Source organism: Heterodontus francisci, chromosome 32 (genome assembly GCF_036365525.1).
Source record: "Heterodontus francisci isolate sHetFra1 chromosome 32, sHetFra1.hap1, whole genome shotgun sequence".
Lineage (NCBI taxonomy): Eukaryota > Metazoa > Chordata > Chondrichthyes > Heterodontiformes > Heterodontidae > Heterodontus > Heterodontus francisci.
Window position 1 is genome coordinate 25,386,022 of NC_090402.1, and position 26,436 is coordinate 25,412,457.

Here is a 26,436-nt window from a genome sequence, read left to right on the forward strand (position 1 = left end):
CCTTACAGCTGCAGTCAGAGCTACAGCTTGCTCTGTCATACTGTCGGTCTCGACCCTTTTCTTTGCAATGGCTTTATGTACCCCAGTAAGTCCCATGGGTTTACCCTGCAACTTCCAGCCTCTGCACGAAGATGTACCACCTTTTGGCAATGGTAACACTTTGGCTTGCGAACCTCACTTCCACCCTCAGCATCTTCCTTTATGGCCTGAAGTGGAGATCCCGGGGCATTCACAACTGTCTCCTCTTGTCCCCGGTTACTTGCCTTCCTTTCACCCTTCCATCTTCTATCTTTCTTAGGTTTGCAGGGTGACGGACAAAGGGTTTGTGTTTGTAAACAAGCTCGTAATCATCAGCGATCTCAGCTGCCTGTCTGGCTGTTGAAATCTTCTGGTTCTCTACAAGGGCTCCTACTAACAGAGGGAGTGAATTTTTTAATTCTTCCAGCAGAATTATTTCCCTTAGGTTCGAGGAACATGGGAACAGGAGTAGGGCATTCAGCCCATCGAGCTTGTCCCACCATTCAATATGATCATCCAGTTCAATGCCTTTTTCCCCATACTGTCCCCATATCCCTTTATGTCATTTATATTTAGAAATCTGTCAATCTCTGCTTTAAACATACTCAATAACTGAGCTTCCACAGCCCTCTGGGTCAGAGAATTCCAAAGATTCACAACCCTCTGAGTAAATAAATTTCTCCTCAATCTCTGTCCTTAGTGGCTTCCCCCTTATTTTGAAATTGTGTCCCCTGGTTCTCGACTCCCCAACCAGGGGAAACATCTTGGCGGCATCTACCCTGTCTATCCCTTTAAATATTTTGTAGGTTTCAATTAGATCACCTCTCATTCTTCGAAACTCTAGAGAATACAGGCCCGGTTTCCCCAATCTCTCTTCATAGGATAGTCCCGCCATCCCGTGAACAAGTCTAGTAGCACTCCCTCTGTGGCAATAATATCCTTCCTAAGGTAACGGGACCAAAACTGCACACACCACTCCAAGTGTGGTCTAACCAAGGTTCTATACAATTGAAGCAAGACTTCACTATACTCCTGTACTCAAATCCTCTTGCAATAAAAGCTAACATACCATTAGCCTTCCTAATTGCTTGCTGCACCTGCAGGTTAGCTTTCAGTGGCTTATTGACGAGGATACCCAGGTCCCTTTGTACATCTACACTTTCTAATCTCTTGCCATTTAAGAAATACTCTGCACATCTATTCCTCCTACCAAAGTGAATAACCTCACATTTTTCCACATTATACTCCATCTGCCACGTTCTTGCCCACTCACTAAGTCTGTCCAAATCCCCTTGAAGCTGCTTTGCATCTTCCTCACAACACACATTCCCACCAAGTTTTGTGTCATCCGTGAACTTGGAAATATTATATTTGGACCCCACATCCAAATCATTGATATATATTGTGAACAGCTGGGTCCAAGCACTGATCTCTGCCTATTAACCAACCCTGAATCCATGCCAGAATATTACTTCCTATCCCATGTGCTTTAATTTTGATAACCAATCTCCTGTGGGGGAATTTATCAAATGCCTTCGGAAAATCCAAGTATATCACGTCCACCGACCGCCCCCCCCCCACCCCTTTATCAATTCTGTTAGTAACATCCTCAAAAACTCCAACAGGTTCATCAAATATGATTTCCCATTCATAAATCCATGTTGACTATGTCCAATAAGATCATTATTATCCAAGTGTCCATTTATCACATCCTTTAGAATAGATTCTAGCATTTTCCCAGCGACTGATATAAGGCTAACAGGTCTGTAGTTCCCTGTTTTCTCTCTCCCTCCCTTAAATAGTGGGGTGACATTTGCAACCTTCCAATCTGCAGGAACAGCTCCAGAATCTATACAGTTTTGGAAGATGATCATCAATGTATCTACTATCTCCATAGCTACCTCTTTCAACACTCTGGGATGTAAAATATCAGGTCCTGGGGACTTATCAACCTTCACCCCCATTAATTTCTCCAATGCAACCTTCTTACTAATACTAATTTCCTTCAAATCCTCATTCCCCCTAATCCCTAGGATCTCTAATTCTGGGAGATTTCTTGTATCTTCCTCAGTGAAGACAGACACAAAGTAATCATTTAGCTTCTCTGGATTTCTCTATTCCCTATTATAAATTCTCCTGACTCTGCCTGTAATGGACCCACACCTGTCTTAGCGAAAAGTTTCCTTGTTACATACCTGTAGAAGCTTTTACAGTCTGTTTTTATATTGTTTGCTAGCTTACATTCATACTCTATTCTTGCATTATCAGTTTCTTGGTTCTCCTTTGCTGTATTCTAAAATCCTCCCAATCCTCAAGTTTACTGCTATTTCTGGCAACTTTATAGACCTTTTTTAATCTTATACGATCCTTCACTTCCTTTGTTATCCATGGTTGACTGCCTTTACTTCTGGGGTTTTTGTGCCTTGAAGGAATGTATAGTGGCTGTAAACGATGTAATAATTCTTTGAAGACTATCCATTGTCTGTGTACTGTCATACCTTTTAATGTATTTTCCCAATCCACCTCAGCAAATTTGCTCCTCATACCTTCATAATTTCCTTTGTTCAAATTTAACACCATGGCTTCAGCTTGAACTACCTCACTTTCAAACATAATGAAAATTCTATCATATTATGGTCTCTCATCCCTAAATGTTCTTTTACAGCAAGGTTATTACATAGCCCTTTCTCATTACATAATACTAGATCTAAAATAGCCTGTTCTCTAGTCAGTTCCTCAACATACTGCTCTAGAGAACCATCCCTAACACACTCCAGAAACTCGTCCTCCACAGCATTTGTGCTCATTAGGTTTACCCAGTCTATATGCAGACTGAAGTCACCCATTATTACTGTATTACCCATGCCACATGCTTCTCTAATCTCCTGCTTAATACCTTTTCCCACACTACCACTACTGTTTGGTGGCCTATAAACAACTCCTACCAATGTTTGCTGCCCCTTGCTGTTTTTTAGCTCCACCCAAACAGATTTCACATTTTGTTCTTCTGATCTGAGATCCTCCCTTACTAATGTACTGGCCGCATTCCTTACTATCAGCACAGCACCACCTCCTTTTCCTTTTTGCCTGTCCTTCCTAAATGTCGAATATCCTTGAATATTCAGTTCCTGGTCTTGGCCACCTTGTAGCCGTGTTTCCGTTATGGCAATTAGATCATATCCATTTACTTCTATTTGGGCCTTTAAATCATCTACCTTGTTGCGAATGCTGTGTGCATTCAGTTAGAGTGCCCTTAACCTTGTCGTCTTGACATTCTAAGCTGGGTTGATGTTCGTCTTTGTTTCGCCTGCCTTTTAATGTCACTTGCTTCTTTTCTACTTCCTGTTGCCAGCTTTACTTCCTTCCAATTTGAGCTACCCCTCAGGTTCCCATCCCCCTGACAAGTTAGTTTAAACCCTCCCCAACAGCACTAGCAAATCTTCCTGCAAGGGTATTAGTTCTGGTCCTGTTAAAGTGTTGTCCATCCATCTTATACAGGTCCCACCTGCCCCGGAACTGGTCACAATGCCTCAGAAATCTGATGACCTCCCTCCTACACCAATTCTTCAGCCATGTGTTCAATCAATCAGTTCTCCTATTCCTGTGCTCACTAGCACGTGGCACTGGAGTAATCCTGAGATTACTGCTTTGGAGGTCCTGCTTTTTGATTTCCTTCCTAACTACCTAAAATCTGCCTTCAGGACCTCATCCCTCTTCCTACCTATGTCATTGGTACCAATGCGGACCACAACCTCTGGCCTCCCCCCGAAGGATGTCCTGCAGCCGCTCCGTGACATCCTTGACCCTGGCACCAGGGAGGCAACACACCATCCTGGAGTCATGTTTACTGCCGCAGAAACCCCTGTGTGATCCCCTGATTATCGAATCCCCTGTCACTATTGCTCTTCCTCTCTTCTTCCTCTTCTCATACGTGGACTCTACCTTTAGTGCCGGCATCCAACAATCAAAATTAATTTTTATAAATTCTATATCAGTCTGCCTAGGTTGTTTCTGGAAGTTCCAAAATGTCTGCCTATAGGCTTCAGTGACCAACTCATATGCAGCAAGAGTAGCCTTTTTTGCCATCTCATAATCTGCAGAAGCCTCCTCAGAAAGCACGCATAAACTTTATGAGCTCTTCCCATCAACCTGCTTTGCATAAACAGTGTCCAGCTTTCCTTCGGCCACTTCATCTGTCTGGCTATCTTTTCAAAAGAAATGAAAAATGCCTCTGCGTCCCTTTCCTCAAACTTCGGGAGGGCTTGCACAGTTGTAAACAGCACTCCACTGGGTCTTGGGCTGGAGTCAGATCTTTCCTCACCAGAACTTTCCTTGAGGTCAAGGCCACCTTATTGTCTTAGTTCCAGTTTTTAAAATTCGAATTCCCTTCTCTTTGAAATGCTTGACAGGGGAATTGGGGACCTGAGGGTAGATTCGGTTGGGACAAAATCAGAAATGAAAATGGAAGGCAGAAAAGTTGTGAATGAGTCTGGAAGGCAGAGGAAACAAAGGTGAGAAAAAAATTTTTTTTAAATGTTCGGCAGTGCTCAGGGGTATCTATTTCAATGCAAGGAGTATAGCAAATAAAGCAGATGAGCTGAAGGCACAGATAGACATGTGGCAGTATGATATCATAGCTATTACAGAAACATGGCTTAAGGAGAGACAGGAATGGCAGCTCAAATTTCTTGGTTACAGGGTTTTCAGACGTGATGGAGAGGGGCTAAAAAAGGAGGGGGTGGCAATTTTGGTTAAAGAACCAATTGCAGTTGTGAGGAGGGATGATATGTTGGAAGGCTCATCAAATGAGGCCATATGGACTGAGCTAAGGAACAAAAAAGGGGCAATCACACTGCTGGGAGTGTACTATAGACCCCCAAACAGTCAGAGGGAGATAGAAGAGCAAATATGTAGGCTAATCTCCGAGAAGTGCAAAAACAATAGGGCAGTAATAGCGGGGGAATTTTAACTACCCCAATATTAACTGGGATAGTTTTATTGTGAAAGGAATTGAGGGAGCAGAATTCTTGAGGTGTACTCAGGAGAATTTTTCTGGCCAGTATGTAGCAAGTCTAATAAGAGAGGGCGTAGTTTTGGGCTTAGTTTTAGGAAATGAAGCTGGGCAGGTGGAAGGAGTGGGAGAGCATTTTGGTCATAGTGATAATTCAGTTATTTTTGATATAATTATGGAAAAGGACAGAGAAAGAACAGGAGTTAGAGTTCTCAATTAGGGCAAGGCCAATTTTACTAAACTGAGGAGTGATTTAGCAAAAGCGGACAGCTACTTGAAGGTAAACCAGTGTCAGAGCAATAGGAGGCATTCAAAGGGGTGTTTCAAGGGGTTCAGAGTAAACATGGTCCCACAAAGGGAAAGGGTGGGACGGCCAAATCTAGAGCCCCATGGAAGTCAAGGGGCTTACAGGGTAAGATAAGGCAGAAAAGGAAAGCTTATACCCAACACTGCGAATTCAGTACTACAGAAAGCCAAGAGGAGTATAGAAAGTGGAGGGTTGAAATCAAAAAGGAAATTAGGAAAGCAAAGAGGGCATGTAAGAATATTAGCAAGTAAAATCAAGTGAACCCAAAGATGTTTTATCCATACATTAAGAGTAAGAAGATAACCAAGGAAGGAATAGGGCCCATAAAAGACTAAAAAGGTAACCTATGTGTAGGGGTAGAAGATGTTGGCATGGTTCTTAATGAATACTTTGTGTCTGTCTTCACTAAAGAGGGGGATTATGCAGATATGCTGAGGGGAGATTTGTTGAAATGTACAAAATTGTGAGGGGCCTGGATAGAGTGGATGTGCAGGGCCCATTTATCTTAGCAGAGAGGTCAGTGACTAGGGGGCATAGGTTTAGATAAAGACAGATAGTAAGAGTTTCTATAGATATTTTAAAAAGAAAAGTTAACAAAGTGAGCATTGGTCCTATAGAAAATAAGTCTGGGGAATTAATAATGGATAATATGGAGATGGCAGATGAATTGAACAGGTATTTTGCATCAGTCTTCGCTATATAGGATACAAGTAACCTCCCAGAATTAGCTGTAAGTCAGGAAATGGAAGGGAGAGAGGAACTCAAGAAAATTACAATCACCAGGGATGTGGTACTGAGCAAATTGTTGGAGCTGGGGCTAACAAGTCCCCGGGTCCTGATGGACTTCATCCTAAGGTGTTAAAAGAAGTGGCTAGTGAGATAGTTGATGTGTTAGTTTTAGTTTACCAAAACTCCCTCAATTCGCGGAAGGCTACGTTAGATTAGAAAATAGTGAATGTAACTCCTTTATTCAAAAAGGGAGTGAGACAGAAAGCAAGAAACAACAGGCCAGTTAGCTTAGCATCTGACTTAGGGAAAATGTTAGAAGCTATTATTAAAGATGTTATCGCAGGGCACTTAGAAAAATTCACGGTAATCAGGCAGAGTCAACATGGTTTTGTGAAAGGGAAATCCTTTACCAAATTCTGTTCCCAAAAGGATGGAAGTATATAGTCTGAAAATAAAACTTTAAATGCAACTTATAAAGGGGACAGATCAGTCTGGTTTTAAAGCATGCCATTACGTATGAGGGTGACTACAGTAAAAACTTTATATCCCCACTTAGGGGCGGCGCAGTGGTTAGCACCGCAGCTCAAAGCTCTAGCAACCCGGGTTCAGTTCTGGGTACTGCCTGTGCGGAGTTTGCAAGTTCTGCCTGTGACTGCGTGGGTTTCCTCCGGTTACTACGGCTTCCTCCCACATGCCAAAGACGTGCAGGTTGATAGGTAAATTGGCCATTGTAAATTGCCCCTAGTGTAGGTAGGTGGTAGGAGAATTGAGGAAAGGTGGGGATGTGAGAGGGAAATGGGATTAATGTAGGATTAGTATAAATGGGTGGTTGATGGTCGGTGCAGACTCGGTGGGCTGAAGGGCCTGTTTCGGTGCTGTATCTCTCTATGTTTAACCAATTTATTGGAGTTCTTTTGAGGGAGTTACATGTGCGATGGACGAAGGGGAACCGGTGGATGTATTGTACTTAGATTTCCAGAACGCATTTGATAAGGTGCCTCATCAAAGGTTATTGTAAAAAATAAAAGCTCATGGTGTAGGGGCTAACATATTGGCATGGATAGAAGATTGGCTAGCTAACAGGAAACAGAGAGTAGGCATAAATGAGTAATTTTCTGGTTGGCAAGATGTAACAAGTGGTGTGCCACAGGGATCTGTGCTGGGGCCTCAACCTTTTACAATTTATATAAATGACTTAGATGAAGGGACTGAAGGTATGGTTGCTAAATTTGCTGATGACACAAAGATAGGTAGGAAAGTAGGTTGTGAAAAGAACATAAGGAGGCTACAAAGGGATATTGATAGGTTAAGTGAGTGGGCAAAGATCTGGCAAATGGAGTATAATTGAAAAATGTGAAATTGTCCATTTTGGTAAGAAGAATAAAAAAGCATATTATCTAAATGGTGAGAGATTGCAGAGCTCTGAGATGCAGAGGGATCTGGGTGTCCTAGTGCATGAATCGTAAAAGGTTAGTATTCGGGTCCAGCACGTAATTAGGAAAGCTAATAGAATATTATTGTTTATTGCGAGGGGAATTGAATGCCAAAGTAAGGATGTTATGCTTCATCTATACAGGGCATTGGTGAGACCACATCTGGAGTACTGTGTACAGTATTGGTATCCTTATTTAAGGAAGGATGTAAATGCGTTGGAGGCAGCTCAGCGAAGGTTTACTAGACTAGTACCTGGAATGGGTGGGCTGTCTTATGAGGAAAGGTTGTACAGGCTAGGCTTGTATCCGCCAGAATTTAGAAGAGTAAGAGGCGACTTGATTGAAACATATATGATCCTGAGGGGTCTTGATAGGGTGGATGTGGAAAAGATGTTTCCCCTTATGGGAGAACCTAGAACTGGGGGTCACTGTTTAAAAATAAGGGGTTGCCATTTAAGACAGATGAGGAGAAATTTTTCTCTCAGGGTCATGAGTCTTTGGAACTTCCTCAAAAGCGGTCGAAGCAGTGGCCTTGAATATTTTTAAGGCAGATGGAGATAGATTCTTGATAAGCAAGGGGGTGAACGGTTGGTAGGCAGGAATGTGGGGTAATCAGTTCAGCCATGACCTTATTGAATGGCGGAGCAGTTTCGAGGGGCCGAGTGGCCTACTCCTAATTCGTACGTTTGTTCGTATTTAAAGTGATTGGTAGAAAGATTAGAGGGGAGATGAGGAAAAACTTTTTCACACAGAGGGTGATGGTGGTCTGGAACTCACTCCCTGAAAGGGTAGTAGAGGCAGAAAAACTCAACTCCTTTAAAAGGTGTCTGGAGATGCACCTCAAGTGTCGTAACCTGAAGGGCTACGAACCAACTGCTGGATGGTGGAATTAGGCTGGGTGGTTCACTTTATTGGCTGGTGCAGACACAATGGGCCAAGTGGCCTCTTTCTCTGCAGCAAACTTTCTGTGATTCTATGATTTGATTTCTTAATTGCTTGCTGTACCTGCATGTTAACTTGCAGTGATTTGTGTACAAGGACACCAAAATTCCTCTAAATACCATTAAAATGTTCTGTGTTTTCAAGCAGAGAAAGTACAAGATAAACTGATTTTTTTTCAATTTGCTTGAAAGAGTTCAGTAGATCAGTATCTGGGAGCAAGGGCTTAGTAAATGTGAAATTTCATAGGTGGAAGAAAAGTATGTTTTTCTCATTTGTTTCAAATCAGTGCACCTTGGGTGGCAATACTTAACACATTAAAAAGATAAGCTGTTGTAATTAACATGTTGAGTAGGGTTTCATGAAGAGCCAAATCCTGACCAGTTAATATTCTATTTTATACAGTTACATTTTTCAAAGCCATCAGAGCTAGTACTTGATAAAATTTTACATTTTTAAAATTGCTTCTGTGTCAGTTGAGTTACCTGTTCCTTGGTCATCAACTGGTGCTTTTCCAAATGAACTGGTAAGTTGACCTTCCAGGTGCACAAAGGGTTTGAGCATTGCTCATTGTGAAATGGCTCTTGCTCCAAGTTCTAGATTGCTGTTTTCTAATTTGAATCTATTTTTATCAATTCTTGGCATTTATCTGGGAGAGACGGGAGAAGTTTTGCTGTCCATCCATTTTATTTAATGTGTACTTTTTTCCTTCCAATTTTCTCCCTTTACTGTGAGCACTCAGTGAGAGCTAGCTTGCAATTCAACCATGGGGGTGTCACAGCTGAACAGGAGATCTACCAATACACTAGTCATTTGAAATGTTGGGCTGATTTCCTTCCCTTTAATGCTCCAGTTGGGAGCAGGGGAACAGTCCCTCAGAACAGAGAGGGGACCTTTCTGATCTCTATGATTCAGTTCCACCCTAGGACAGTGCACACATTATCTGAGCCATTGGGGAGTCCTATTCTTGCTTTTCTTAAACAGTCACAGATCACTCAATGGCCATAGTTCACTCCCTTTTGCTAATGAGCTGATAAAAACCTGTTTTATGAGCATCCAGCAATGAGGTGGGAATTTACAAAATTGATTAATTCACATGCACTACTTCAGTTAGAGATTGGCTTTCTTAGAGAGGGAGAACAAGCAAGCTTTGAAAAACAGCACATTTTAAGTGTGTTTAAATATACTTTAGTTTGTTACAGTTGTGAAGTTTTAAGGGGAGGTGAACTGAAGAATTCTAGGAATTTTTAGGTCTTTTACCTTGGTGTTTTAAATGTGCCATGGCAGTTCTTTTAACAATATTACCTCTTTGTACTAATTGTCAAGCCACTGTATCAGGACCAAAGTGGCTATAGGGCACGCATACAGCAGCATATCACAGGGGAGCAATTCAAAAGCAAATGTCCTGCAGCCCCTGGTTTCGACTTGTAAATTAGAATTTGTGAAGTAATTAAGCCAGTTTAATTAAGATCGCAATTGAAATCCATTGGAAATAAAATCAGATACCTGCTGCACTAAATCTACTTCATTGTTAAAAGTAATCAGTGAATAAATAAAATGCAAAATGAAAGCGAGATTTTTTGAAAGAAATGGCCTGTTTTTTCATTCTCTTATGTTGTCACGTAGTAGAGTCCCATGAGAAGCTCACCACGGCAGACACTCAGCAATATTTATAAATCCATGACAGGCAATAATGGCAACTTGAAATATTCTTTTGCATGAATCTTGAGTACTACTCAAAACTGGAGCCATATCAGATTTATGATGGCAGCTGTTGAGCCCTACAGTCAGATTCTGGGCTTTGAAGGCACTCCAACTGGAGGAATAGAGGCTGGAGGCTTACCCTTTTACTGTGGGTTGCTCGCACTTAGGCTCACTGCTTTTTGAAGATGTGCCACCACCAATTCTGCCAGTGCCTGAGGCAAGGTAGCACCAGCAGGACCTGTTTTCTGCACAGCCTCTGAGTTGCAGTCTTCAGATGTGAGCAGCAAATGCTTTGTCAATGCCAGTAGCTTGATTGTCTGGTCCCTTGTTGCACCGCAGAGAGATAAGCTCTACCCAAGACCCTTCAGAGATGAGTGGTGAGATGGATGGTGATGTGCACAAGTGCCACTTCTGCAGCCTGATTTATGGTATCATATTTCATACTGATGCAAGTACTGGCCTCTAGACGGACACTTATGGATTGCTGAAGATCTGAGCAGTTTCAGCCCTGATGGGCCCATAGGCTTCAGAACTGTGATGCCAAACACCAAACAACTACTATAGAATGATATTAATTTGTCATTTGGGCAGCTATAGATCTACCTTAAACAACTAAAATAGTTCAGCTCATGCAGTGCTTACAATGCAGTGCCTTTGAGAACTAGAATGTGCATATTGCTGTTGTGCTTGGATGGCATTACAGCATATAACTGTTAATTTTCTACTTGTATTTTAAAACTAATTGAATATGAGAAAGCAAGCACAAATAGGAATGAAATTCTTATATTATCTCTTATCTAAATGACCACGGCTCCCACTTATTTTTTGTATTTACTTTACATGTAACAATGCCTAATGCATCAAGAAAATAAGGTATAAGATCGGTAAAACTTTCTGCACTTCAGTTTATATTTTCAGTTGTGTAAACCAAGATTTTCTTTATGCAAAGTTTATGCATTTCTGATTTAGTTTTCCCCTCCTGAATTTACCTCTCCTTGGTTGTCTTCTGACATTTTTGCCCTTCTCTGTTTTTTTTGTAACTGTCCATCACTTTATTTTCTCACTCAGCGTTGTTGCCCTGAAGTACAATAATTCTAGTATCCTTCCCTTCCACCTACTCTACTTCTGGTTCCTGCCCCTACAGCAAAAGTCGAGCCACTTCAGTCCCTCATGCTCTGAAATTGGGGAATTCCAACTTAAGAGACGAGGATTGTGATATCTCATATTATGAGAACAGGAGTGATTAGATTCAGGTTGGAATCTCTCATAAATAAATTGTAATTTTCTTTTGAACACACCCTCAATAGAGCTTGAGAGCTCTGAATCTGACGTGTATGTAAATGACTCCCCAGTTTATGCAGTTTTTAAAATGTAAGTTTGGGCCAAAGAGAGCAAAATTAAAAGTCAGCCAGGATTCCTGCTGTAGGTTGCAATCTAGAACCCTGCTAGAAGTACAAGTTTGTGACTGTGAGGTGAACAGGATCAGGCTTGAGTGAAAAGGCCCACATGTTTAAATAGCTGATCACTGTCTAGTAACTGGTGAGTATTGCTTTAAGTAAGGCATACTGTAGATTTACGGCAATATAACAATTTTTTTCATTGCCGAAGCTCATACTTGCACAGGTCTGATTTTCTCGTGCCCCTTTATGGTCGAAGTGTGAATGTCAAATACTTAATGATTTATGGGTGGTTTTACCTTATGTATTTGTGTTTACTGGGAACTCTTTTGAGATTTCTCATTCAGTTTATTGAACCCTTAATAATCATTTGAATGGGACTATAGGGTTAAATTCCAATTCCCAAAGGCTAAGTATCTACAATGACCAAGCATCAGCTGTCAGTAGCTACCATGTGGCTAAGTTGTGTAGTAGCAAACTAACCAGGTTCTGAAATTTACTTAACGCAAGATAGAACTGCAAAGAGACTTTTAAATTTCTCTTCACATTGATAAAACTCCTGAAGTCAAAGTTAGAAATTAAAATGCAGGTTTGTTACTAAGCTAGAAATTGAATTTAAGTAGTGTTGATGAAAGTAGTCACGTAATGTTATGAATAAATATGTTGCCCTCCAATTGGTATTGATCCTCAGAAATATTAGAATATAGTAGCAACACCTTCGTTATTTTAAGCAGAAATTTTCAACAGAAATGTTTTCTGGTATCCAAAGGAAGTTTCAGACTTGGGTAAATATCTGCATTGTTATTATACAGGTGACAGTAAAAGGGACACTCATCAGTAAAGGGAAAAATATTTTCCATTGTCCCCAAAATTTCTAACATTTTATATTCCATAGGTAGGATGAGTATGAGTTTCTACACTTAGTTATAGCATGATTTGTTGGGCAAATGCTGTAATTTTGAACAAAAAGTCAAAAGTGGAAACAGTGAAATTGTCTATTTTTGAACTGTAAATGACTTACCTTATAAGGGTGTATTTGTGTGTTCTCTTTCACTGTCGCTCATCCCAGTAGTTAGCGCCACTAATTTACGTTTTGTCCTAGAAATAACATTTTTGTTTTGGAAAACAAGATGCTTGGAGGCAGCAGAAATTCCTCAAGACCATTGCAAAATAAAACGAGCAACAACTGTCATGGGCCAATTATTTTGAATTGTATTGCATTTGGTACCTTATTTATGGTAGCAAGTGGGAGCTGGATGAATACATCACATCATTCGGCTCCCATTTACCACAATAATAGCACAAATTTCAGAGCTTAGTGGCACCAGAGGTTGTTTCAGACTTTGCTATCCTATTACTAAACAGTGGCAGAAAATGCATTGTTAGCAACAGCAATGATACATATGAGCAAGACTGCCCAAGGCCGCATCCCTACCTTTATTAATGGTTATGGTTACACAGTGCCAGTTCCATTACGATAGAAAGTTGCTTGAATTGGTATGCATGCAATTTTTTTCAAATTCTTGAGGGCAAACATACAGAAACAGTTTTGCTGCTAACATGGTAGAAATTAACTCTGAAAACTTTTTATTCTCTGAAATACACACACTTTAATCAATCTCATTTAGATCACATCTGTCAGATGGAAAACGGCAGAGTAATGACAGGCTGCATATGAATTCAGTGTTTGTTACTGACAGTGATCCAAACAGCCTGTATGTGCCTGCCACAGGGCTCAGGTGTGGAAGTCCACAGGCTAGTACCACCAGCTGACATTTTGAGTTTTAATGACTCCATAGGAAGGTGACCGCTTGCTGTGAGGTTTGCTTACCAGATCAAGACAGCAGGCAATGGAGATAAAGCAAGACTATTAGTGTCGTGGTGAATACTCTGACAAAGCAGTTTAAAAAAAAACAGAAGTCTTGAGGCTCTTGCACTATCGTGTCATTATTTCAGCAGCTCCAGTCTCTGTCCTGGCTGTTCGGACAATTACACTGCAGTACCTGGAGGAAACAAAATTGCCATTTTGTAAAAAGACTTATGAATATATTAATTGTCCTTTCCCATAGGAGTACTTAAAAAACTCATATTTTATTAAATTATGCAACATGGATTCGGATTACAGAATACATTATGTATATTTTAATTTATTTTCGAGTAGCTTTCTACAAGTATTGTTTTGTACTGTAAAGAATTAAATTGTCTATATATTGACACACATTGTATTAGTGTCCTGAAATAAGCTATCTGCTTTATTTCTGTTTGAGGTGGATGTTAATGGTGACTTTGTAAATGAATCATTTTAAATTTCGATCATGGTTGTAACCAAATTAGCATTATTTGAAAGATATACTGCTTATGAATTCATTTAAACTTGGAATTACTGATCAAACCTATCTTGAAAGCAACCTAAGGCAGTAGGGGCAGCAGATGTTAAATTTGCATTAAAGTAACATGCTTAATGTAAGAACAATGAGATCAATGGCTAAAAGGCATTTTGTTTGAATTTATAATATTAGATTTTTTTTCTGATAACTAAAACTAACAACGAAAATCATTTGTTTAAAACTTTTCGGTAAGGTTTTAGAAAGAAACAGAAATAAGTCATTAAATTTCAAATACCACTGCTTCATTTATAAATATTGCTTTTTAATATATTGCTATAAACCTTGTCATTTGATGAACATTGCTAAAATAGACTGCAGATTTCTGTAACATGTATAACGTAATCATCGTAGGTGCTACAAAACAATTTCAGAAGAGGAAGTATTAGAAACTGCTTTAACAGTTTATACCTATATTAACTAAAATGACTAAAGGGCTCCATTGTCTTAATAGTTTATAAATACATAACTATAACTATAAAAGTTTATTAAGTTTACAAGCATATAAATATTAAAATAAACTTTTGCAGTAAGCTAAAATTCAAAGTTCTTAGTCAAAAATAAAATTTGATATAAGATTGCTGATCACAAAACATAATATTGAGCTCAGCTCATGAGATTAGTTTCCATTAAATAAATGGCCAATAGCTATAACTTAAAACATTACACTATCAAAGATTAGAGGTAAAATTGTAGCCTCCAGTGGTTTGGATCACTTGAACTGTGTGTACATAACTACCTTTTTAACTAGCCTAAAAAAATGTAAATTGTCATTCCACTGTAAAAAAAACAAAAATACAGCTTTGATTACAGTTTGTATAAACAATTAGCATTGCTTGCTTTTAACCCCTACAGTTTAAACTGCCTCAAATTAGTACTACTACTGGTGCAGGAAACACTCAGCATGTCAGGCAGCATCTGTAAAGAGTGGGAAATATTGACATTCAGGCATTATCCTTCATCAGAACTAGGTTTTTTACAGTCCTGATGGAGTATGTTTGAAATGGCAACATTTTTCTTCCTTTAAAGATGCTAACTGATTTGAGCTTTTTCCAGAATTTTCCATTTTTGTTTGGTTTCCAGTATTTGCAGTATTATTTGTTCTACTTTTGCAGGTTTTCAATCTGAGGATAGAGCAAGGGAGGGAAAAAAAATCCCAAAATACATTGGTTAGAACAGCCTTCAGCACTTTTGGGCACCACAGAGTGAGGCTTTGCACAAGCTATTGTTTATAAATAGCAAGTGAACAGATGAAACTTGTTTTACTAAATTGTTTGTCACTTTATCAAAGACACTGTAATTAGTATTTGTTGTAAATTATTTTTGAAACTCAGAATTGTTAGAATTCAGATAGCCATGCAGTGAAGGATAGAACTGGAGCTTGGGCTTTTATACACTTAGAACCAACAACCAAACTTTCAACCTGCTCTGACAGGTAAGTCTCGAATTAATGTCCAACACCTGAATGCAATTAACCTCCAATTGATATAACAATTAACAGAAATAATGCCCAGTTATTTCCGATTGAGCGCAGAAATCATATTAAAGATGTATACCAGTTTCTTGAGCACAAAAATCAAAGCTGACACTCCAGTGCAGTACTTGAGGGAGTGCAACACTGTCAGAGGTGTCTCTTTTGGATGAGACATTAAATTGAGGCACCGTTTGTCCTTCTGGATGTAAAAGATTCCATGGCGCTATTTCAAAGAAGAGTGGAAGAGTCATCCCCAGTGTCCTGGCCCATAGTTATCCTTCATTCAACATCACAAAAACAGATGATTTGGTTATTATTGCTGCCTGTAGGAGCTTGCTGTGTGCAAATTAGCTGCTGCGTTTCCTAAATTGCAACAGTGACTACCGTTAAAATACACAATTGGATGTAAAGCACTTCTGAGATTTCTTATGGCCGTGAAAGGCACTATATAAATGAAAGTCTTTTTTGTTATTGTTTAATTACATTTAAAAATTAGCTTAAATTATTTTTAAATCTTTAGCTCTGTTTTAAATGAAACCATTTTTAATACCTAGCGTGGAGCTTATTAGGAATTTTTACCTTGAAAGACAAAAATCCTTATTTATGATAACCATTTGGAGCATCAGGGGTGGCAGCAGAAATGTTATTCTACACTTTCTTTTCCAACAAAGCCATTTCTAAGTTCCAAAAATTGTCTCTGTATGAAAATGCTACCTTTTTAAAAAAAAACAAAGTATGGTAAAATTCGCTACTCGGTGATGTTTGCTTGAAATCCCAGATGCTCCAAATTGGCTGTTATTTCTATACACAAGTTTATTGTTTCTAAGCTTGGAATTCCTAACAATTTTTTTCAGGTCTAGACTCTTCCCTTGATGATCTCCAATTCCTGTTGATGTGCAGTTCTTCAGATAATGAGCTCAGATGCAATATACAACTGTCAGAAACTAATTTGTATAATCTCAGATTGTGTGCCCAGCAACAGAACCTACATGAGGTTCAGTACTGCAGCAATATATAAATCACTTTTTAAAATAACAATGCTTAGAGTGCCTCCTTGTATTAAATGCAGCAGATTGGCAATGTTATAAATATTTTATCAAACACATTTGTTGATTAGAAATGCATGCTGAGATTTTTATTTATTTATCTCACACAGTGTTAATTCTTCTAGTACCTTCTGAAAGTGGCCATTAGTGGTCAATTTAATGACTTTTGATGTTGCTTAAGCTTGCTGTGCACTATGATACAGCTGAGGTGACCGTTACATGACTGGTGTAGACCTTTTCACACTTCCCGCAAGTGCTGCTCATTTGTCATCTGCCAGTAAATCGAGCTGCACATAAGAGCCCAGGGACACATTGTGTGATGGTCTGATGGAGGTGAACAGATAGTGCTGTAAAGGCTGCTTGTCACAGATGACTTGTGTTGTAGAGCATCATTCTGTGCAGGCTCCTTTAAGGTAAAACACTTAAGCTCCAGGGGATGGGATGCCTAAAGTAAGTTATTGTAAGCAATTGTGTGTTTTCACTGTGTATCAAGTTAGTGATAATTTTATATATATATATATGTCAAATATTTGCCATAATTGTCTGTCTTAACAGTTATCTTAAACTGTTCAAGTGTGCCTGATCTCTGTGCTGTAAGATGAAGGAATTTGCTATTTTTTAAATTGAACATCTCTGGTTGTTAAGATATTGCAGCTAAATGTTCCCATTTAGAATTGCTTAAATTAGACAGGACAGGAAACAAAATGGTTATCTCAAATAGTTTATGTACTTGGATCATGGCTGCCCATGCATATGTTTTTTAATTTTATGTCATTACTTTTCCCCTCACCAATCATCTCCAAAAACACATTATCTATCTCTATTAAAAATCTTGTTTCTGTGCACCTATAATGTGTGATTTGGGATATTGTATGATTGTAGTAAGCTTCTAACTTTATTGATTGGTTTTGCACCATCATATGGTTAGCTGGGCCAGTATCCTTTTATCAGTTGATTGGATGCATTTTTTATTCAGGTTGGAAAAGGTTTTTTCTTTCCTTGTGTCACAAACAAGTCTGCAAAAACAGGAGGTTTAATAATTTAAAGTACTTGTGTGCCCCTGAACACACATCTCAAAATAAAAGCATTAGAATATGAATGCTTTCAATAATATGGAATAGGGTTGATTATTGTTGAGATAGTTTTAAGATACTCTTCAGATTCACTTCAGCATTGAGCACTTAGCTGCATTACCTTTTTAAGTGGACTTCCTTCAGAATGTAAAACCATACACCATTAGTTCATGGGAGTCTTCCAGGTCTTTTAAATGGTGTAACAATGGCAAAGATGGTTTGTATGCAACATTTTTCTTGGTTAATACAATGGCAAAAACCCATGGAGTATAACTTATGACGTTTTGCACTTTCAGTTCCTGAAAACTAGCAAGGTAATATGTAAGGATTTCGAAATTACATTACTAAGCTATAGAAAAACTACCAGACTAAATAAAAAATCTTCAGCCAGGAATATGTCAAAACAGAAAGTGAATAAACTAAATTTAAGTTACTATACTCTTTTTCTTTTAACTTCCTACTTTTGCTTCCAGACATGCCATTGCAACACATTTAGCTTGTTTCATTGATGATAAACTAGGTTAAATCTACAATAAGCACATTCACTTTATATCCAAAAAGTTATTATTACAATACAGTTTCCTTAATACACAAGTGCAGTACCACATATGGTACGTTTGGTGAAAAATAATTGACAGTTAAAATTTCTGTAATTTGCTTAAAATGCAAAAACAAGTGCAATATGAAAGCCTGTTGTGCAAATAAACTTGTTTCTATAGTTCTCCCAATAGAGGGAGCTATTGCTGTTTCATTGTGATACATAGTGCACAATGTTACACTAAGGATATGAAATTGAGAGTCTTGGGATAATAGCTAGAAGAAAACTGCAGTTAGATTTTACAAAGTGCCTTAAATTGTCCTTCAATGCAAAATGCAAATAATTACTGTCTGCAAATAGTCTTTGAAGCTAAAGAAAAAGCAGTTATCCTTCAGAGTTTATAATCCAACACATTGTATGCATAGAAATTTTCATATTTAACAATTTCCAAATTATGTTAACTTTCTATCTTAAGTCCATTTGATGAGACACCTCTAATAAAATTTTTCTACTAGGAAGAAGAGGCAAAGCAACTTGTACGAGATGCAATTGCTGCAGGTGTTTTCAGTGACCTCGGGTCAGGAAGTAACATTGATTTGTGTGTGATAATGAAAAATAAGTTGGACTACCTAAGACCTTTTGATATTGCCAATAAAAAGGGTGTACGGTAAGCAATTTCTTTTTATTTCCACTATGAATGTTCCTTTGCAAAATTTCCAAGGAGTGAACAATCTAAAATTGTGTAATGGTGTTGCAGAGCTAGGTGATTAGGATATAGGTTTACATCTGTCATTTCCTTGTATGGTGAGTTCCAGATCTTACCTGGACTACTAGGAATTTTTCCTGTGGGGCCAGTGGAGACAGATTTTGATAGAAGACTGACTATGCAGTCTCTAAACATAAATTGTCCAAATGTGGCTTTGTTATAGGCTTATTAAGAAGCAAACTTACAAAAGAGGATTAAATCGAATGGAATTGTTTGTGTTAAACTGTGCATGTAGTTCTGTAAAGTGGAAAAAATTATAGCAGTACAGTAACATTTGTAAAACAGCTAATGGTCAGATCTGTAGAGGTAAATATCAATATACTTTCTTATAAAACGCTCTTCATGTTTTATTTAGGTGGGTCAAGGGAAGAAAGACATTTTACTGTAGAAATTCGGGCTGAAAGATAGCAGATATGATTGATGCATAACCAAAAAATTAAAAACTTTCCAGCATGTGACTGTGGTCATTCAGAACAGACCATGGAATATATCTATGCTTGATTCACAACTATGAAGGAGGCATCACAGTGATACACTCCACAACTCCTGGTGCCATTATCTGGCCTAGCCACCTGAATGTAAAATTGTAGTTGTTGCTCTACAGCTACATCAGCCATGGGAAAGAGGAATAGAGAACCTGAAAGATAACCTGGAGAGCTGAAACATACAGACCAAGAAAGTTTCAGATTTAATATGAATGCAAAATACTACAGATACTGCGGTTAGCACCGCAGCCTCACAGCTCCAGCGACCCGGGTTCAGTTCTGGGTCCTGCCTGTGCGGAGTTTGCAAGTTCTCCCTGTGAGTTTCCGCCGGGTGCTCCGGTTTCCTCCCACAGCCAAAGACTTGCAGGTTGATAGGTACATTGGCTATTATAAATTGCCCCTAGTGTAGGTAGGTGGTAGGAGAATGGTGGGGATGTGGTAGGGAATATGGGATTAAGGTAGGATTAGTATAAATAGGTGGTTGTTGGTCGGCACAGACTTGGTGGGCCGAAGGGACTGTTTCAGTGCTGTATCTCTAAATAAGTAAATAAATATTCAGCAGGTCAGGCAGCATCTATGGAAAGAGACATATTAATGTTTCAGCTCTGTGACCTTTTGTCAGAACACGTTTTCTGATTTAATCCCTGGCCTGTGCGGAGTTAGCTGTGCTCAGTCAGGGTGGCTGCAGGAATACTACGACTGGACTAGTTTATGGAGGAGGAAATTGACCAGAATTTCTATGCCTGATCCCTGCATGTGTGGAAAAATGGGATCAGCTGTTATGCCCCCCTCCTCCACCCACCCCAACCCCCACAAGTTTTTAAAAAGCATTCTGGCATTCAGTATTGAAACCTGAATAATGGACTCTTGTGTGAGATACTGCTAGATACCTGATGCGCAAAGAACCATATCCAAACTAGAAGTCAAAGCTTTTGGTAGATGAGTAGAGAAGAAAACTTAAAAATCTAGCTTGGAAAAACATAACATTCAAAATATCCAAGTAAACACTCTGATTTTATTAAAGAATGCCAAGTGTTTGACAGTAGTTTTTGAGTACTAGCCAATAGGTAGACAGATCAATCAACAAGGCTAGTCTTGATTTTCAGAAGAATCACAAGGTAGCACTTCATTCTTTCAGAGATATATCACAGAATTGAACAGCACCTGAATATTTGTTTAACTGTCATTTGTGCTTTTGAATGAGGAAAAACGAATTACCTTTTAATAATGATGACCAGAGATTTTATTGTATCTAGACTAGAATAGAAAGTGTCATTAAATTATAACAAAGGTAAATAATCATTTTGATGTCACTATTCATACTATTGTCGGACACTTGCTTGTTGAGATATATATATATATATATATATAAATGTTTTTTTTCTGACAATATTTTCACTCTGATTTCTTCCCTATATCACCTCGTAAAGACATTGATTTAGGCAGTGATATGTCCCTGGTATATTGCCTAAGTAATCATTTTAAATGAATGTCTTGGCAAGACAATCAGTGAGTTGTTTTGGCCATGACAGACATCACAGCCAAGTCCTATTCACGTTCTTTTTTTCATCAGACATCACTAAAAAGTGTTCAGGAGAGGAACCTGGATGACTTTCTCTGTTTTACTTTGGCATGGTTGATATCCCTTCTAATAACCACACCATTACACTAGCTGAGATTAGCTAACTCAGCACAGACAACAGATTCAATCTAAGATCTTCCTGCTCTCGCGTGAGCCACTGTCGTCAGTGTAGGCCATGTGATTTTTTGTTGAGATTTTACATTGGTGATTAATCATGTATCAATAAAATATTTTAACCCTCTGTGCATCATACAAACTTTTATTCACTCCACTCAATTTTCACAATAAAATTTCTTTATAAGATATATCCAATTGACAAAACCCATTCCTGAAATGCTGAAGAGCTGCTAGTATCTGCCCTCCCCATTTATCTGTCGGAAGTGTTACAGTAGAAAGCCTTGCATGAGATAAAAGCTTATTCCTTCGCCCACTAACCCAATCTTCTCTCTGTAAATCAGCCTCGCAGACCAAGAAACATTAAATTTGTACTGTTTGATCTCTGGCTCATAGAATCATACAACACAGAAGGAGCTATCCAGTTAGTTCCACTCGCCTGCTAATTTGTCTTTTCAAGTATATATCCATTTTCCTTTAGAATATTACCATTGAATCTGCTTCCACCACTCTTTCAGCAGTACATTCCAAATCATAAGAACTCGCTGGGTATAATAAAAATTCCTCCTCACACCCCACCCCCAGTTCTTTTGCCAATTATCTGTGTCCTCGTTACTGACCCCGCCAATGGAAATAGTTTCTCCTGATGTACTCTATAAAAATCCCTTAGAGTTTTGCACATCTCTATTAAATCTCCCCTTAACCTCTACTTTAAGGAAAACTATCCCAGGTTCTCTAGTCACCACATAACTGAAATCCCTCATCCCTGGTTCTATCAACATCCTGGAGGTTACTATTGACCAGAAACTTAACTGGACCAGCAATATAATACTGTGGCTACAAGAGCAGGTCAGAGGCTGGGAATTCTGTGGCAAGTAACTCACTTCCTGATTCCCAAAGCCTGTCAACCATCTACAAGGCACAAGTGTGATGGAATACTCTTCACTTGACTGGATGAATGCAGTTCCAACAAAACTCGAAGCTTAACATCCTCCAAGACAAAGCAGCCTACTTGATCAGCACCCTGTCCATCACCTTAAACATTTGTTTCTTCCACCACCGGCTCCCAGTACCATTTCCAGAATGCACTGCAGCAACTTGCCAAAGCTCCTTCGACAACACCTTTGAAACTCGCAACTTCTACCTCCTAGAAGGACAAGGGTAGCACATGCCATCCTGACTTGGAACTAGATTGCTGCTCCTTCACCATTGCTAGGTCAAAATCCTGGAACTCCCTTCCTAGCAGCACTGTGGGTGTAGCTACACCACAGGGGTTCAAGAAGGCAGCTGACAACCACCACCTCAAGGGAAATCAGGGATGGGAAATAAATGCTGGCCATGCCAATGATGCCCACATCCCAAGAACAAATTTTTAAAAATATGGTAAATCTCGTCTGCACCCTTTCCAAGGCCTTGGTATCCTTCCTAAAATGTAGTGCTCAGAATTGGCCAAAATATTCCAAGTCTAACCAATGATTTATAAAAGTTTACCATAATTTCCTTGCTTTTGTTCTCTATGCCTCTATTTATAAATGCCAAGGACCCTGTATGTTTTTTAACAGGCTTATCAACTTGTCCTGACCACTTCAGAGATCGATGTATGTGAATCCCCACACCTTTTAAATTTGTGCCATGTAGTTTATATTGTCTCTCCTCATTCTTTCTTCCCAAATGTTCTCCATAAGTTTTGTTCATTTTTGCACTTTTACATTCTGTTATGGAGCCAACAACAGTCATTTTAACCACAGCAGGGCGCAGAAACAACATTGAGATAAATGACCAATTTGTTTTCCAAGGGTGGTGGTATTTGTAGGAGGAATGTTGAGAGGACACCAGAGCTCCCTGCTCTTTGAAGATGGGGTCTTTAACATCCACCTGAACCACTAATAGGCAGGCAGGTCCTTGGTTTAATACCTCATCCAAAGGTGGATAATTAATCTGTTTTCCATATAGCATGTGTTGTACTTTGATCCCTCTGAATACAGATATATTTAATCAAAAATGGTCGACTTCATATCTGTAATTTGTACCCTTTCCAAGAAATAATAAAGTTACAGCCCACTAGTTTTACATCCCTTGACTCACTGTGAGCAAATTCACAGGAGATGCATTAGTCTATATAAACCTGCTTCACGTCCGGTTTATTGAGAGTATGGGTACCTTTCTCACTATTTAGTATTTACTAAAAATTTCTGGGCTGAATGTATTTCATCCTAATTCCCAGAAATGCAATGGATTGTTTGTTTCGTCATTCTTAGAAGCTTGGTTTTTGACTAATTTGGATATTTTATTAATGTAAATGAATAACATCTGTTTAACAGTGTAGATGTTTTGTTGATGCTATTATTTCTCCTGTCAGCATTTACCAGAAATAGGATAGCAATATTTTTTGAAGACTCTGCGAAATCACAGTATTGTTTTCGGCAAAGAGTTTTGAACGTGGGAGAAAATACTTAAGTGCGGAGTGTGGAGCAATGGAAATTAATTATATGTACATTTATTTAAAATAGTTTATTGAAAGTAGCTGCATTACTTTATCTTTGTTTTTCCAGAGAGGTACATAAGAATTTCTACTTTTATACTTCCATCTACTTTGAAAGCTGAGAATTTCAGCAAAAGCAATTGCAAAAATCAATTATGTAGTGGTCCCATTACCAGGAAAAATTGTGTTTGTCTGCTGCAGATAGTTACTGTTTTTACTTCATTTTTGTCCCACCAGACAAGGCAACTACAAGTACAGGAGGGGGATAACGGGAATCCTAACGGAAACGATTGCTCCACTGGAACTCGAAATTGTGGAGGAAGTTGTGCACACAATGGACACTTCCTGAAGAATCTGACCGTTTTTTTACCTCCTTGATGTGGATGTACATTAAAGCTTTAACAGGTGTCTGTACATTGAAATAAGTGAAATGTGTAATAACAGGAGACTGGTTCAGTTTTTACAAATAAAGTTGGTCTCCAAGATTTCTTTAACACCCACAACGAGTTGTCTGTTATTTAAATTTTCCAGGAAATATTCCCTATTTGTACATATAATAGTAGCAATGTCTCATTACTGTGAAATCCTTTGTTCTGTCATTACCCAGTTATGACATTGCGTCCAGCTCGGTTAAAAGATCAGTCAATACCTTTCCTAAATTAGAAAGTCAAAGGTCAGGTTTTGCATTAAATTTGACATTGCTGCTGTCGAAAAATTGAGTGGGTGTTTGGTCAGTACTGCAACTTGAAATGTTTATACAATGAAAATGTTTCTTTTCTGTACAGTCACCATTTATTAGACATTGCGCTGCACACATAAGGTCATTCTGCCAATTAAATATGGCAAATCGGTAGCCAATTGATAACTGACAATTATAGTACAGACCAAATATCAATGTGCAGATTAGTTCAAAGCAAATCCTACCAGATTAGTAGGAAAACCCACACGTGCACATGCAACTTTGTATACACCGATGAAATATAACTAATGACCTGTTCCATACCATTTTTATTTCCTCTGCCACCTGCAGTGCCTGGTAACATATAAATGTTGGGTGACCTTTTTATTGTGGCACACATCTGACTTCATTATTGTGTTATTGATGCACAACATATTTTGAAATTAATGTTAAACACTCAACCTTATTTGGAATCTGTTTATTTTGGAGTTTATATTTAATATGTACATGATGTTTGTAGTTTAGTCTTATATGCTAGTTTAAATGTATATGTCTGGTGGGAGAGTAAACCTATCCACCTGTTATGCCTCATAAAAATGATTTAAGTTGTTAGTTATTTTTGCCTTCAAATATTTTAGGTCTGAATCCAATTAATGGCTATATTTCCTGGTAATTCACTAGATTTGCTATTTGATTAGATTTGCAGTGAAAAAAGGAAGAAAGGCTTACATTCATAATATCTTATAATGTCCCGAAGTGCTTCACACACACCCAGTTTCTTTGAACTCTGAGTTTAACATCTCATCTGAAGAATAGCATCTCTGACAATGTAGTTCTCCATCTGTCCTGGAGTCGTCCTTGAAGGCATAATCGTCTGAATGCTACCAACAGAGCAAAGCTGGTATCAGTAACTACACCACCTTTGTTAATCTCTATAGGTATTATCAAATATTACATGAAGCCCATGTGCAGTCAGTGTTTGTTATAATCTCTCATCAGCAACAGAAAGACCCAGAAGAATCAAACCACCAATGAACTCTGCTTTTCAGAGGGAATAGATGTGGCTTTAAAGATTGCAATCACATTTATGAATCCAGATGACAGTTATAACCTCTAATCCCCTAATGAAGTTACTGATTTATAATTGTTTGAGTTGTACCTCCAATACCTCTCCAACGATTTATACCAAGTTTGTCAAACATAATATCTTCACCTCCCTATAAACTCACACTGATTTTCTCCTCGAGACTTCATTTATCTTGGGGTGTTTCATGATGCTGCTCGTCAGCCTAGCCTCGAATATTTTACCACCGATAGATGTCGGGTTTACCAGCTTGTAACTTCTAGGGTAATTCTTTTGCTATTTTGCAAAAATGGTTATGTACCTTTCCTGTAATCCTTTGTTCGATTCCCAATCATAATTCCCTAACATTCCTCACTAGAATGTGGCTAATTTCTTTTGGCCAATTCCTTAAATACAGTTGTGTGCAACTCAATTAGTTAATACCAAATTAGTAAAATGTTTTGAAAATTCTTTTGGTAGAATAATAAATTGGCAAACATCTGTTGAGGGCAACGGTGACGAGTAGGAAGAGGAAACAATGTATGCATTTAAAATGCTGAAAGGTATGGATAATGGTCAATCTCAGTTTCGGGTTTTTGAAATTAAATGATGGGTATACTGGAGGACAAGTACAAATTCATGAGCTTCAAGCAAGGCTAGAACGTGTTCTACTTGATGCCAACCACAATAGTGGATATTTGGAATGGATTCCCTTCAAAAGCAATTAATATATGGTAACCAATAGAAGTTGCAAGTTATATAGAAAAGAACAAATGTAAATAATCCAATATTATACAGAACACTGCAATTCTAAATCCTATTGGGCCCCAGGGGCACCTTTATGGAATGCAGCCAGTTAAGTTGAATAATATCGATTATAATGGCGGATTTACACCTTGAAGTTGTTCGAAAACACTTTACAGCCATTGAAGCACTTTTGAAGTGCAGTCACTGTTTTAATGTAGGAAATGTGGCAGCTATATTTGCTCACAGCAAGCTAATGCCTGGCTCGGGTGTAAAATTAAAACCCGACCCAGGCCCGACCCAATAACAGCCAACGCGAAGCCGACCCGGGCCCGAGTCCTTTAATTTTTTTAAATGTCCGACAGGTAGCCAGTCTTTACTGCAGAGTGCGGAGTCTGGACTGCACGTTTCTCGCCTTGACGTCCTGAATGTTCATTTGAAGATTACTTCAAGGCAGCACTGTGCGCA

At 38.7% G+C, this 26,436-nt stretch overlaps 1 protein-coding gene across 1 annotated transcript in view; it reads left to right on the forward strand.

Moving 5' to 3' along the window:
• The window catches only part of psmb7 (proteasome 20S subunit beta 7), an 80,044-nt gene extending 56,059 nt beyond the window's left edge, over nucleotides 1-23,985 (forward strand). Inside the window, exons 7-8 of the mRNA XM_068012516.1 lie at nucleotides 18,569-18,720; nucleotides 23,720-23,985. Of these exons, the coding sequence (XP_067868617.1) occupies nucleotides 18,569-18,720; nucleotides 23,720-23,831 (264 nt within the window). The 3' untranslated portion in view covers nucleotides 23,832-23,985. The remainder of the gene's footprint in view (nucleotides 1-18,568; nucleotides 18,721-23,719) is intronic.
• The last annotated feature ends 2,451 nt before the right edge of the window (nucleotides 23,986-26,436 follow it).